We start from the raw sequence: 13,745 nt of genomic DNA, 5'->3' as shown, positions 1-13,745 counted from the left end.
CAATTTGCTTCAGTAGCTTGCTCCAAAGAGGTAGCCCTTTGGTGACGCTACAGCGGTTTGGAAGAATATTTTTCATCGTCACCGGGCATGCCAAACTTGGATCCGTCCAGGACTTCCATGTTGGACACCAATTCGTCAAAGGGTGGTTGTCCCGTGGCTCGTCGAAGGATACGGCCATTTTTCTTGACGACAATAATGAAACCCTTTTGCAGCACATCAAACCCTTGGGACTGTGCCGTGGCGATTTCATCGCGTAGGTAGTCTATCCACGGACCAGGGCTCCGCGGAAAAGCCACCACCTCGTCGGCGCGTGTGACGTCCATGTTTCGATCGCTGTCGGTCGGTTCGGTAGCACTCCAACGACTCTTGACGTCTCCCACTCGCCAATCTGTCTCGCCATTCCTTTGCAGCAACACTGGCACAATTACAACTTCCGCTTCGCTGAGTGCTTGAGGCAACGAATTGACGTCGGCACGTTGATCGGCGTTGAGGCTCCGACAAAGGGTATCAATGTAACCGTCCCCACCAACGGCGATGAGTACCCGGGCGTTCCGGCGGTAGCTGGCGAGAGTACGTGGGGAAGGACCGTTCACGACAAGCTGAGCGAGGGCACCGCCCTTGGCGATGCGAGCCAGGTTCGTCTCGCCGGCTTTCCAGTCGCGGTAGGTAAGATAACCGCAGATGAGGACAGCCGCGACATTGATAGCCGTACTCTGCAGGGCGTCGTCCAGAGACGGGCCGTCCGTATATAATCCCGACTTGGCCTTAAGGATGTTGAGGAGGGAAAAGTACAATGCTGTGAGTGCCGAGCCGGTGGAAGAGCCAAAGAAAAAGAGACGGACCGTGCGAAAGGGGGATTCGACCTCTTCGCGTAGACGCTGTTTGGCTGTATAACCGCCAAAGGTCTTTTCCAATTCTGGATTGTTACTAGCGTTGTCGTCTTTGTTGCTGCGTAACAGCAGAGTCGGTTTATGTTGCGGGAAGTATGCTCCGACGTTATTTGCACAGTGCTGCCTCATCCCGGACAGCGATGCAAAGGCATCTACAGCAGACCCCGGTGCCAGTAAGAAGGCCAAAGAAGACACGAGACACCAGCGAGCTTGCTTCGACGGCGATCGTCGCATATTGCCAACAGATAGTTCTTGTGTGGTGGCGAAAGCGAGGCAGCGCGGACAAGACGAACGAAAGCCTCAGCAAAGCGGACAGCCAGAAAGCTTTCCCTCAAGAGATGATCACGCCGCAAATTTCTATCCGAGTTTTTTGACTCTTCTCCTTGAACTTGAAGCGGTCTATGGTAGGGGAAAGGTGCTACGGCTCGATGTGGTAGCGCCATGTTGGTCGCGATACCAGACCAATTACTCCGTATCGGAGATGCGACTCGTATATGTTCGTGATTTAGTGGAAGATGACGCACAGTCAGGTATAGAAATAGAAAAGATCATGCTATGGGTCTCACATATATAAGTTATATACCACAATCATTTAGTAAATGTTTTCCTATGTGCTTACTGTTTTATCTAAAATAATGTAAACAGTCATATTGACGGTCACACAGCACCTGCCATTTCATTTACTGTTAAAAGCGAATGCCAACCCACAAGTGTAGCTAGCGCTCCTACGTGCGACTTTTGCCTATGAGATGCTGGCCACGTTCCTTTAGGATGTTGGAGCAATTCTCGGCTGCGCTCTTCGGCTTCCTTGCAGGCAAAGACTTCCGTTCGACATGATTGGTGCACCTGTCCCATGTAGCATGGTAGTAAGTCAGCAATATCAAGCCCTAGCGATATTGTTCCATCAGAGAATGCACCAAAGAACGGACGGAACACTCAGGTCATATGTATATTGCACAGCGAAGGATTGTTAGGTCGTCAGCTTTTCCAAGACGATTAGAATTGTAGGGGTAAAATTGCCTTGTATGGAATGTATCGGCACTGAACAGTGGGGCAAGGAAAAAGTGATTGTACCCTATACTTAAACCCACAAGGAGCTTGCCTGCTCCTGCTTACAGTTAGTATTTACATTAACAGTAATATAGTTTTCATTCACAGTCACACGAAAAAATTGATAGGTGAGAAACGCAATCGTCAAATAAGCGAACGGAACTCGTGCATGGACACACGCTGTCCCGTGCCACCTTTGGTTTCCGACTCACTGTCAATCTGTTGACTGTGAGTATACCGGGTATCAGTCCGTCAGTCTGTCTGTCTGTAAGCCCACGACAACGGTCGTCGCCGGTAACACGACCCGACCAAACCCAAATCGACTTCCCGTCCCAGTACCGAAGAATTTGGGCCCGTGCTGTGTGCACAACGACACGAACGAAAACACGACGGCCAACATACACACAAACGTGTATCCTCTCTACCTGTTAGACACGAGAGCCTCGACACAGCAAACAATCATTACTTCAACCTTTCGTGTTGCCTCCGACGCCCGCGCCACATTGACCACACAAAATGAAGACGACGACGGCGACGAATCCGCCGAAGGAAAGGTCCATCCACTCGAGCGACGAGGCGTCGACTTCGAATCCCTCGTCATCGTCGTGTCCGTACGCGGTGGCCTTACAGGACGACTCGGACGTCGACGACGATCTCGTACAGCTGACGCGTCAGTCCTGTCCCGCCTTCGCCAACAACACCTGTCCCTTCCAGAACGCTTCTCCGGAAGAAGTTCGCCAAACCCTCGCCAAAGTCCCTCCCTCGCACTGGACTCCGGGCGGAAGCTTTGCCCGTCTCTTGTCAGAATTGCACGCCGTTCAGCCGCACGTGGCGGGATCCACGCCCCGCTCATCCTTCGTCCTTCCGGGCGGATGTCCCGTGGCACACGCTCCGGAACTCCGCGACGCCTTGCCGGCGGGGGGCTTTGCCCACGCCATGGAAGACCTCTCCCTCGCCGCACTCATGGCACGCATGGCGCACTCGGTCGAAACCCAACACGCTGACGTACCCGTCGCCGAAGCGGGGCACGCCAATCTTGTCCGTCTCGGTACAAACCCTGGAAACGACCCGGCTACCAGTCCTACCGATAGTAGTAGCACAAATGCACCCACAGCTGCCACACTTTCGCAAAGTCTCAAACAAGGCACGGCCGTGGCACACCAAGCCGCGGAAGATGTACACTTTGTCCGCAACTTTATCCGAGGCCAGATTGATCGGGACGTGTACGCCCGAATGGTGGTGTGTCTGTACCACGTGTACGAGGCTCTTGAAGTCGCCCTCGATGAACATGCTCCCCGCTGTTTCCCATCCCTCCATTTTCCTACGCAACTCCGACGCGTCCCGGCCCTCGCCGAAGACCTGGATTTTTGGGTCCGCGGTGGTGAAAATGCCGTTGTCAACGAGATAACCCCCGCAACGCAAGACTACGTCGACCGAATTCGCCACATTGCCCGAACGGACCCCGTGCTCTTGTTGGCCCATTCCTACACACGCTACCTGGGGGATCTGTCCGGGGGCAAGATCCTCGCTCGTGTCGCTAAACGCGCCCTCCAACTCGATACAGACGGCCTCGCCTTTTACGAATTCCCCCAAGTGCCTAGTCTCAAACTCTTCAAGGACGAATACCGCCGCGCGCTGGACGACAGCGAATTGCGACTCACGCCCGCACAAAGGCAGCACCTCGTCTCGGAAGCCAACGTGGCATTTTTACTCAACATGCGCATCTTTGAAGAACTCGATGTCCTCGCGGGTGTACCCAATGCGCAAGTCCGGCCCCTCCAAGAGGCTCTCCGCTTCGCTAACGTGGACGTTGCAGCGGCCGCCGCCGCGGCTGGTTCCGCGGACGACCAGTGTCCCTTTTTGGTACGTCAGTCAGGTACTCAAGATCCCGCGGCGAAGAGCAGGCATCGCTGCCCTTGGCCTTTTGTCTTTTTCCATGATCCCGTACAAGGATGTCGTGATTGGCAAACGTGGGCGTGTCTCGCGACTGTTGCCCTTCCGGGAGCCGGCTACGTCTACGCGGCTCCCATAGTGGCCTGGCTCCGTATGATACCAAGCTGGGCGTGGGGAGTGGCACCGCTGGCGGCATTGCTGCTGCTTGCGACGCGCCCTTTCCAAAAGTCTTCCGGCCCGTGGATGTTTTGGCGCGTCAACATGCGTGATTGGAAGTCCTGGGCATTGCTCGCGGTTATCTTGTGTGCAGCGTGGTCAAGGGTGGCCCCTATGTTATAGTCCCGCACGCGGCTCGGCTTTCCACAAATTCATTGAGACGGTGGCGACATAGACGGGAAAAGATGAGGACGTGGTACCGTGACCCGTAATGTCATGTTTACGAGACCGCGTCCCGAAAGGGGCGGGTGGGTGCACTGGCCTGTTGAGAAGCAAAGGATTTTCGGTTCGTCCACATAGGACACCCATAAAGCGAGGAACCTTTAAATCATACACAACGTTAGAATCCGCTTCATAGCCTAACTTATGTTAGTGTAGGGGTATTTGCCTCTCTGTGGGCTTGGTTAACTCACGGAGCTGAGCGTATGATCACTGACTGCCTCTAAAGTATATAATCTAGCTATTTGTGAGTTGGGGAACGAAAACCCTACCTTTTTTAATAGGGCGAGATGCTTGGACTGCATTTCACAAAATGATTCGTTGCTACATCAAAGGTCGGCTCGCGTGCCGCAAAGCATTCCTGTCCGAGCGGTGTCCTTTTAGGTAACGTTTCCTAGTTGGAATCCAGCTGGTCTCACGGTGGTATGGAGCGAGCTTTAAGTTCTAAAGCGATCATACATTCATTCACTTGTCAAGCGGAGACTACTCCGAAAAATTCCAGAAAGAGGCGTCCCTATGAAAGGCATGCTTGCTTCCGCTCTGGCACAACAATGTGTTTGCTTACACGAAATACCTTTGCGGTGATAGCGTTGTTGAGTTTTTGTACTGCTACTGCTTTGCTCCACATCTATGCCAGTGCCAGTACAGCGTTCGATTATTCGGATGCGCTGTACGTTCCACAATGGGTCACAGGTTCGGTGTCGAGGGCGACCGGCAAGTGCGCTGTCAACCTGTTTGGGCTCCCCAGAGCTTTCCGCTCCTTGGTTTTGCCATCGCTCGTCGAGAATGTGATTCGTCCTAACGCTCTTCATCATTGCGACTACTTCGTGCACTACTTTAATTTGACGCATGAAAAGGCCGGCCGATCAGGTGCCGGCGGCCGTATTAATCCGGACGAGATACTGTTCCTGAAAGAAGCCGTCCACAACCTTTCATCCGAATCGGTCGTCAAGTTTCGCTACGACCAAGAACAGGCCTTTTGGGATCAATACCAACCGCTTATTGACAGAGTACGGACCGCCAACGATACAGATGGGCGCTATTTGTATTTTCCATGGCGCGATAAGTCATATGTGTACACACTTACAACAGACAATATCATCAAAATGTGGCACAGCATCCAATCGGCTTGGGAATTGATGACGGAGCACGAGGGGGCGACTTCTAAAAGGTACGATCGTGTGGCCATGTTGCGGTCGGACGTGGTGTACATGACTCCAATTGACGTCTTCAAAGTCAACCGACAACCACTCCGTACCGGCGACAAAGTAGCTGTCGTTCCCGCCTTTGGGCGGCACCCCGTCAACGACCGTATGATCATGGGACCACGGCACGCTGTGGAAATATGGGCCGCAGAGCGATTTGACCGGCTCGAGACGCATGTGCAGTTCGTGCAGGAGAAGCATCCGGGGTGGGGTATGCACTCGGAAAGGTTCATCAACTGGACGATCTTCCCGACCATTCGAAACACCGGAACCGCTATTCTAGAAGACGACTATATGTGTTTCTTCCGGGCCCGAGCGGACGAGACGGTACAAATTAATGATTGTCAGGATAGCCAAGAGCGAGTGGCCGCTTCGTCGATCATGCAAAATCTTGGGGAAGACGTGTCTGAACGGTTGGAGTTAGTCCTGGGCCGCAAGTGTCTCAATACAACACAAGGCTCAGTGGCTACAAGGTTGCGATGTCCGATTGAGATGGTATGAGGATAATTTCGCTTCTGAAAAGCCATTCCACTGTCCTCATTTCTAAGCAGATTCATGTACGTTTACGAATGGAAAACATCACGCCTTTTGCACTCGCAATCACAACATGAAAGATTTTTGGGACGTAACGAGAACCTTCAGGCCAGAGATTTCGAAAAAGGGAACCAAAACTGGCCAAGGGAGTCGCGTTTTCACTCTCTGTACCTTTCTTACATACAACTGTAGATCCTGGGTTTTGAAGGTCGTGGACGACGACCACATATGCAGCTAGTTCCCTCACAGCAGCATATGCAATTGACCGGCTCACTAAACGCTGGATTCCGAATGAGCAAAACAGCAATTGACCGCTACTGTTACTAGTAGTATATATATTCAATTGAGTGTCAATTTGATACAACTCTAGCCTAGCTGAAGGGCGCGGCTGAAGAGGCGGCTGTCAGTGCTGTTATCGTTCTTCAACGTGACTCTACGGCGAGGAACGAATGCCCATTGCACAACTGTAAATCTAGAATCATTTTGCTTCACGGTTGGCGACGGCCCTACCAAACCAAGATCGTTTCGTATGTCCCCGTCCAGCTCTCTTTGTCAATGTATATATGTTGGAAAGGTATTCTGTATCAACTCCAATATTATTGAAAAGCCAACGGCCGCCAAATCTGTCGAGAACTGATAATTAGGGAATCGATTAAGACAAATATATTGAGAAGCTTGTAAGTCCTGGCAGTTTCGCCCATAAATAGCTGCTAGCTATCCATAACTTTGCAATTACTACGACATTGATGTACAAAACAAAATCGCCAAAATGAAAATCAATAGTATTGAACAGCCTTTTTGGCCACAACCGTAGCAGGAGCTGAGTGAGTTCACTTTTTCATGATAAAGGATGGGATTGAACAAGCAATCGGTGGCTGTCATATTGCTCGTGGCTTGTTCAATTGCCAGGACTGTGCTTCATTTTCAAACATTTTCCAATCTATCACTGCAGCAGGTTCGTAGCACGGCCTACAGCCCAGAGGTTGACAAACGACAAATTCGAGATGACACCAGTTTGTTTCGGTCAGGCCAGCGTTTTCGTCCGAAAAACAGCGGAGAGTCCGCTGCTACAGGAAAATGCGCCATCAATCTGTTCGGGCTACCCAGAGCCTTTCAATCCTTAGTGTTACCCTCGTTGGTACAGAGTGTGATTCGTCCCAACGCACTCCACAACTGTGACTATTTTGTACACTACTACTACTTGACGTATGAAAAGGAGGGACGGGCCAATTCCGGAGGCCGCCTTGATCCGGACGAGATATTGCTGCTGAAGCAAGCTGTCCACAATGTTTCGCCCAACTCGATCGTCGAGTTTCGCTACGACCAAGAACAGGCCTTTTGGGATCAATACCAGCCGCTCATTGATAGAATACGGACCGTCAACGATACAGATGGACATTATTTGTACTTTCCGTGGCGTGACAAGTCGTATTTGTATACACTCACCACTGATAATATTGTCAAAATGTGGCACAGCATCCAATCGGCTTGGGAGCTAATGACGGAACACGAGACAATGAAGTCTCGACGATATGATCGTGTGGCCATGTTGCGGTCGGACGTGGTGTATATGACCCCAATCGACCTTTTCCAAGCCAATCGGCAGCCTCTCCGAGATGGCGCCAAAGTAGCTGTCGTTCCTGCCTTTGGGCGGTATCCTGTCAGTGATCGCATGATTATTGGACCACGAGACGCTGTGGAAATATGGGCCGCACAGCGATTTGACCGGCTTGAGACCCATGTGCAATTTGTGCATGACAAGCATCCGGGATGGGGTATGCACTCAGAAAGGTTCGTCAAGTGGACAATCTTTCCAGCTATTCGAGAAACAAATACAACTATTGTCGAAGACGACTTTATGTGTTTCTTCCGCGCTCGTGCAGATGACACAGTAATGATTAAGGATTGTGAGGGGAATAGATATCAGAACGCTGCCCCGTCTATTGTGAAGAATCTTGGGAAAGACAAGATCGAAGTGTTGGAGTCTATTCTGGGGCGGAAGTGTCGAGACAGGACGGTAGCTCTGTCCTCTTCGCTCTTGCAATGCCCGGCTCAGGAAGCTGGGTGAGGAACACGAAACCGTGATATCCCAGAAGTATGATGCATGTCCATGTTATAATCGGATATTCAGACATGACCATAATCTACGTGTTTCGAGGCAATCGAGAACCACTCTGAGCTGGCGCCAAAGTTGCCGTCGTTCCTGCCTTTGGGCGGAAGGCACTCAACGACAGTATGGCGGCAATGAAGGCACAGATCAACGATCGTCAGAATGGGCAGGAGGGAGTTGCCACTCCGTCGTTCATGCAGAATCTTCGCGAAGACGCCTCCGAACGGCTGAAGACAATTCATGGCCGTAAAACTCTCAGTGCAACACCAGACTCAGTGGCTACAAGTTTGCGATAGCCGAAGCAGGAGATTTATGCTTTTAGCTATTCCATTGACCGCACTTCTGAGCGCTTTACAGTTAATGTAAGACCTGCATGAGTTCACGGATGACCCGTCCCGCCTTCTGTGATTCGCAATCGCGTAATGTGGAGCAATGGGGCACGGTAAATTTTCGTCTCCGGAACTAGAGGTGTAATTCTTTTCTTTTTACTGCTAATAGTAATTTGCCAAGGCAAACCACTGTGAACCAACATTAGTACAAACCGTAACCCTGGAAGAGCCTTACTGTGTTAATCACAGAGGAGTTCCTCGTCATGGTCGACCAAATTTGCAGCAGTTGACAGTAAGACAGAATACCGTACACGGTACATTTAACCCAAAATGAGGAGGCATATCTCCCAGTCCCTAGCCCCAGACCCAAACTCTATCTAAGAGTAGAGCCGGTTGATCAGCGTCCTTTCCAACAGACCTTTGAAAACATATTTAGTTAATGTAAATCAACACACACGGCATGAAATCCGTTTATTTCGTAGCCGTTATCATTCAAGGCTTTCATGTGTCGCTTCACTGTCTACAAGGGTACAGTGACCATCGCTGAAACCTAAACAGTGGTACAAAAATGCCACTTTGGTTACCAGCGTATCCGGCCAACAAGCTCACAATGTTGGTGATTTACGATGGGATTCACCAAGCAATCGGTAGCTGTCACATTGCTCGTGACTTGCTCGATTGCCAGGACTGTGCTTCATTTTCAAACATTTTCCAATCTATCACTGCAGCAGGTTCGTAGCACGGCCTACAGCCCAGAGGTTGACAAACGACAAATTCGAGATGACACCAGTTTGTTTCGGTCAGGCCAGCGTTTTCGTCCGAAAAACAGCGGAGAGTCCGCTGCTACAGGAAAATGCGCCATCAATCTGTTCGGGCTACCCAGAGCCTTTCAATCCTTAGTGTTACCCTCGTTGGTACAGAGTGTGATTCGTCCCAACGCACTCCACAACTGTGACTATTTTGTACACTACTACTACTTGACGTATGAAAAGGAGGGACGGGCCAATTCCGGAGGCCGCCTTGATCCGGACGAGATATTGCTGCTGAAGCAAGCTGTCCACAATGTTTCGCCCAACTCGATCGTCGAGTTTCGCTACGACCAAGAACAGGCCTTTTGGGATCAATACCAGCCGCTCATTGATAGAATACGGACCGTCAACGATACAGATGGACATTATTTGTACTTTCCGTGGCGTGACAAGTCGTATTTGTATACACTCACCACTGATAATATTGTCAAAATGTGGCACAGCATCCAATCGGCTTGGGAGCTAATGACGGAACACGAGACAATGAAGTCTCGACGATATGATCGTGTGGCCATGTTGCGGTCGGACGTGGTGTATATGACCCCAATCGACCTTTTCCAAGCCAATCGGCAGCCTCTCCGAGATGGCGCCAAAGTAGCTGTCGTTCCTGCCTTTGGGCGGTATCCTGTCAGTGATCGCATGATTATTGGACCACGAGACGCTGTGGAAATATGGGCCGCACAGCGATTTGACCGGCTTGAGACCCATGTACAGTTCGTGCAAGAGCGCTGTTCGGGGTGGGGTATGCATTCAGAAAAGTTCATCAATTGGACGGTATTTCCGGCTATTCGAGAAACAAATACAACCATTGTCGAGGACGATTTCATGTGTTTCTTCCGCGCCCGTGCTGACGAGTCAGTAATGACTAACGATTGTGAGGGAACTAGGGGACGGATAGCTGCCCCGTCGATTGTGAAGAATCTTGGGAGTGACAAGATCGAAGTGTTGGAGTCAATTCTTGGGCGGAAGTGTGCAAATAAAACGTCAAATCCATCCGCTTCACTCTTGCGATGTCCGAAGTAGAATCGATGAGGATACTTTACTGGTGGATTGATATGCTTGACTTTCGGCATGAAGGAGTTTGTCCAATCAAGAGCGCTGGGTTCATGCAATTCACACCATTCTTCCTCTTTTGCAGCACACCAGGGGGTGCCTAGAATCCCCGAGCAGTGAGCAAGCTGTTGTCGTTGGCCGCTCCTCTTCTCTTTCGATTCCACACCAGTGTCCCTCTTTTGCAGCACACAAAAGGGTGCCTGCAAGCACTGTTGTCTTTGGCTGCTCGTCTTCTCTTTCGATTCCCTATAGGAAGGTGCGAATATGTGGATACGGTAGTATCTGGCGACTATGGCTATATCAATGGCCAGCTACGTCTCTTTGGATACCAGCGCCGAGGGTCTACGGGCTTTTCCATGAGCGGGAACGGAATACAGACAGGCGCAAATGGCCGTCGACAAGCATGCCGCTGAAGAAGTTGACACGAAGTATTGAAACAAAGAATGTAATTTGTCGCCAAAAGTTTCAGATTGGAAGGAATACGCCCAAACATGGTCCTGAGGGCATCACAGCAGAAAAAAAACCACTACTGTTCATGTGTTCCTGGTTCCTCCATCGCTAATACGTCGCACCACTTGCTCCTCAAGAAAGAGAGAGGAGCGGAAGCCGGGTAAGAAAAGGTTTTAAACGAGAGACAGCCCTGCCCGGTTATACAGAAAGGCGTTCCTAAACCAAACACAGCTCAGCTCATTCGCAGAACTAGGGAGCCAACAGATTATTCCCTCGTGAGAATACAATTGAATGACCAGAAACAACGTTCTCAAGAAGTAATACAAACTTTTGATGACAGATGAAAGGCCTGCCTCACCTTACACCGAGTGCTTCAGCAATAGCTTTCGACTGGCAGAAATTTTTCATGGTTCGCAATCTCAAGACGAAGACAGCTACTCTTGTCTGTGGTCTGGAGGGTGGGGAGGGAGCGAACGTCCATGGATTGCGTCCCTAGCTTGGGAGCACCGGTTTTTCAGAATACATATCTACATGCGCTGGATGTCTCACCATAGTAAATCGCTGCCATCACACTTTACCAACGGTACATTTGTACAAGAACAGTATGGTTCTAACGTTTCCGCACGGTTTATGGTTTTAAATATATGTAGTTCTAGCACGAATCTATCCAATCTATGGTTCCAACTCTCTTGTTGATGGCTTGATCTGAATCATATAGCAAATGTAGTATATCAATTGTCTTTTCCTCAGTGGCGTGGACTCTGTAGGGCCTTTCCCATCCATTCGTAGGCGACCGTCCCAACACCATACATCCATGCCATGTGGTAGGCATTGTCTAGCATGTTGATGCCCCAAGCGCGGGTGAAGCCCTTGATGCCACTTTCGCGGTACATTCGGCGGGTGACCGAAACAAAGTCACGCGGGACACCAACCGGCATGGGCTTCATGCTATTGGTGATAATGTTGTCAATGGGGTGGGTCGCGGTACTCAAAGCACCGCCGATCATTCCGCAGCAGATGAGTTCCCAGAAATTGAGCTCGGAGGATTGCCCCTCGCGTACTTTAAGCGCAATAACCCAGTTTTTAACCTCAGACGTGACGGCAAATCGGATGCCCCAGTCTAAACTGCGACGCAGGGCCATGGGAGCGAATCCGTCGTACAAAGACAAGACCCCGTTTTGCTTAATGAGTGTCTTGAAGGCTTGGGTAGGATGCATGGCGTTCATGTTTTGGCACGCCACCACACTGACTTTGATCTTTTGTAAAGGGTTCACAAAGAGGGCTTGTGCGAACCCTCCCAAAAAGCCTGAGGCCTTTTCCGCCGAATTCGAAGACCATCCCGCAGTCGCTTGAAGGTGATGCATGGATTCGTGTTGAACAAACAAGACAGGGACACCCTTGCAACACTGAAAGAGACCCCAAGGCATGAATCCACGGTAGAAGGCGCCAAAAAAGCCCGACTCGTGGACCAGGTTGCGGTGGAGTGCAACGTAGGAAGGGGCGGCTTCTCGTCCTACAGCGAGCTGTTTGCCAACACGCAATACTTCCAGATAATGACCGCCGGTGATCATTTCTCCAAATACCATGACTGGTCCGATGAAGAGCTTTTCAAACGCTGGACGCGAGCGTTGAAAAGAGTCACCGGAGCTCCTAGTGTGGTGCCTCGGGGGCTGTAATGCAATCATGATGTCGCAGTATATCTCTACAATAGTCCAAAAGAGAGGAGAAGGTTCATGCATGAGCAATCGAACGCAAACGAAAGCACCACTTCTCAGGAGAAATCACTTCTTTAATACTCTTGACGGAGTGCGAGTGAGATCCGACAGATTCACGATTCGGCGAGATTCTCATCGTGCATGGGCTGAATTTTGTTTTCAATTCAAATCCGAGGACCTTACTTATGCAGCTATCACCTACCTATGAATGTTCCTCAATCTCAGACTTGGGCAGAGGGCGCGAGACGTCAGTTTAATCTCGAAAGCCCCTTTCCAACCCAGGAAGGATTGCCTTTGACAACTAATTTTTTGTGGCTGTTCAGTGCAAATCGCTGGCTGTCATTCGTGGGTCTGCTGTAATTTAGTGAGCGAGCGCGTGTCAACTGTCAACTGTCATTCCCCTCCGCAGTCTCATGTATCAAGAATGCTTTTTTGACTGTGAATCCCTACCATCAACCATCAAGGTTGACTGCTGTATTTACCACGTCAGCCAACCGTTATACGTTTTGACGATAAGACATTCTACGGTTTTTGCACTTGCATGGAAAGCATCCAATCAAATCGCCTATCTATCCGTTGCTATGGAATCGAAGTGATTCGTTGATGGCAAAGTCATTCGTCAGGTCAGTGACACCCAACAAAAAGAATCTCAACGAAATACTACGGAAAATGATAGTTTCTTTTTGAAAGCGAATACCGCTCCGAGATTTCGTTTTCGGTCTAGATTCATAGGTGAGCTAGCTAGCCGTGGAAAGAGATCAACAAAGCGATGGTAGTACCCAATGTTAGCCAAGGGTCGCCATTTCAAGCCGCATACTTGTACAGCAAGTCCGATCATGTAAAAGGTTTACTGGAGCAAGCATCTTTTACCGAACACAACACAATCTAGTATATCAGACATTATATCTCAGTCACTTTTGTCTACCCGTAAACATAAACGCCGTAGACCGCCGGTTGCCAATCGGCTATTTAGCACGTAAACAAGACTGCATCACATTCTCACTGTACTACATTATGGTTAGATCCTCACAGTAGTGTAGCGTTGAACAGAGAGACGCAAGGGACACGGTAGCCGACAAGCATTAGCATGAAATCGTGGACCTTCGTTCGGGTTCCGACTAGCAAAGCGCAACTGTGGGCACAATACTTACAGAGCCCCTTGATAGTTTCTGTCCACTTCTAGCATACGAGCTATTGCTCTACGTCCGCATTAACTTCCGCAAAGTACTCGAAAAAGGCGCGAAACAGCTTCAATCCATTCGTCAGGTCACA

At 50.2% G+C, this 13,745-nt stretch overlaps 6 protein-coding genes across 6 annotated transcripts; 4 read left to right on the top strand and 2 right to left on the bottom strand.

The window, feature by feature from the left end:
• Positions 1–47: 47 nt before the first annotated feature.
• Positions 48–1,333, bottom strand: PHATRDRAFT_46317 (predicted protein; the record flags this gene model as incomplete). The annotated part of the gene is made up of 2 exons (XM_002180501.1): positions 48–948; positions 1,047–1,333. The coding sequence occupies 2 exons, from the start codon at positions 1,331–1,333 to the stop codon at positions 48–50; spliced, it is 1,188 nt and encodes a 395-aa protein (XP_002180537.1).
• Positions 1,334–3,062: 1,729 nt separating this feature from the next.
• Positions 3,063–3,683, top strand: PHATRDRAFT_12588 (predicted protein; the record flags this gene model as incomplete). Its single annotated transcript, XM_002180693.1, has 1 exon — positions 3,063–3,683. A coding segment is annotated over one exon (621 nt), but the record flags the coding sequence as incomplete, so codon positions are not given.
• Positions 3,684–4,819: 1,136 nt separating this feature from the next.
• On the top strand, positions 4,820–6,346 carry PHATRDRAFT_46315 (predicted protein; the record flags this gene model as incomplete). Its single annotated transcript, XM_002180692.1, has 1 exon — positions 4,820–6,346. The coding sequence occupies one exon, from the start codon at positions 4,820–4,822 to the stop codon at positions 5,972–5,974; it is 1,155 nt and encodes a 384-aa protein (XP_002180728.1). The 3' UTR covers positions 5,975–6,346.
• A 492-nt stretch (positions 6,347–6,838) lies between these two features.
• Positions 6,839–8,610, top strand: PHATRDRAFT_46314 (predicted protein). Its single transcript, XM_002180691.1, has one exon. The coding sequence runs from the start codon at positions 6,858–6,860 to the stop codon at positions 8,073–8,075; it is 1,218 nt and encodes a 405-aa protein (XP_002180727.1). The 5' UTR covers positions 6,839–6,857; the 3' UTR covers positions 8,076–8,610.
• Positions 8,611–9,071: 461 nt separating this feature from the next.
• Positions 9,072–10,545, top strand: PHATRDRAFT_46313 (predicted protein). Its single transcript, XM_002180690.1, has one exon. It carries the CDS (start codon positions 9,073–9,075, stop codon positions 10,276–10,278), a length of 1,206 nt encoding a protein of 401 aa, XP_002180726.1. The 5' UTR covers position 9,072; the 3' UTR covers positions 10,279–10,545.
• Positions 10,546–11,368: 823 nt separating this feature from the next.
• On the bottom strand, positions 11,369–12,765 carry PHATRDRAFT_46312 (predicted protein). The gene is made up of 2 exons (XM_002180500.1): positions 12,676–12,765; positions 11,369–12,460 (listed from the first exon to the last, which is right to left on the bottom strand). The coding sequence occupies exon 2, from the start codon at positions 12,441–12,443 to the stop codon at positions 11,505–11,507; it is 939 nt and encodes a 312-aa protein (XP_002180536.1). The 5' UTR covers positions 12,444–12,460; positions 12,676–12,765; the 3' UTR covers positions 11,369–11,504.
• Positions 12,766–13,745: the final 980 nt, after the last annotated feature.

The sequence above is a fragment of the Phaeodactylum tricornutum genome, chromosome 9, assembly GCF_000150955.2.
Source record: "Phaeodactylum tricornutum CCAP 1055/1 chromosome 9, whole genome shotgun sequence".
Classification (NCBI taxonomy): Eukaryota; Bacillariophyta; class Bacillariophyceae; order Surirellales; family Neidiaceae; genus Phaeodactylum; species Phaeodactylum tricornutum.
This window is presented reverse-complemented; position numbering and strand designations above follow the sequence as displayed.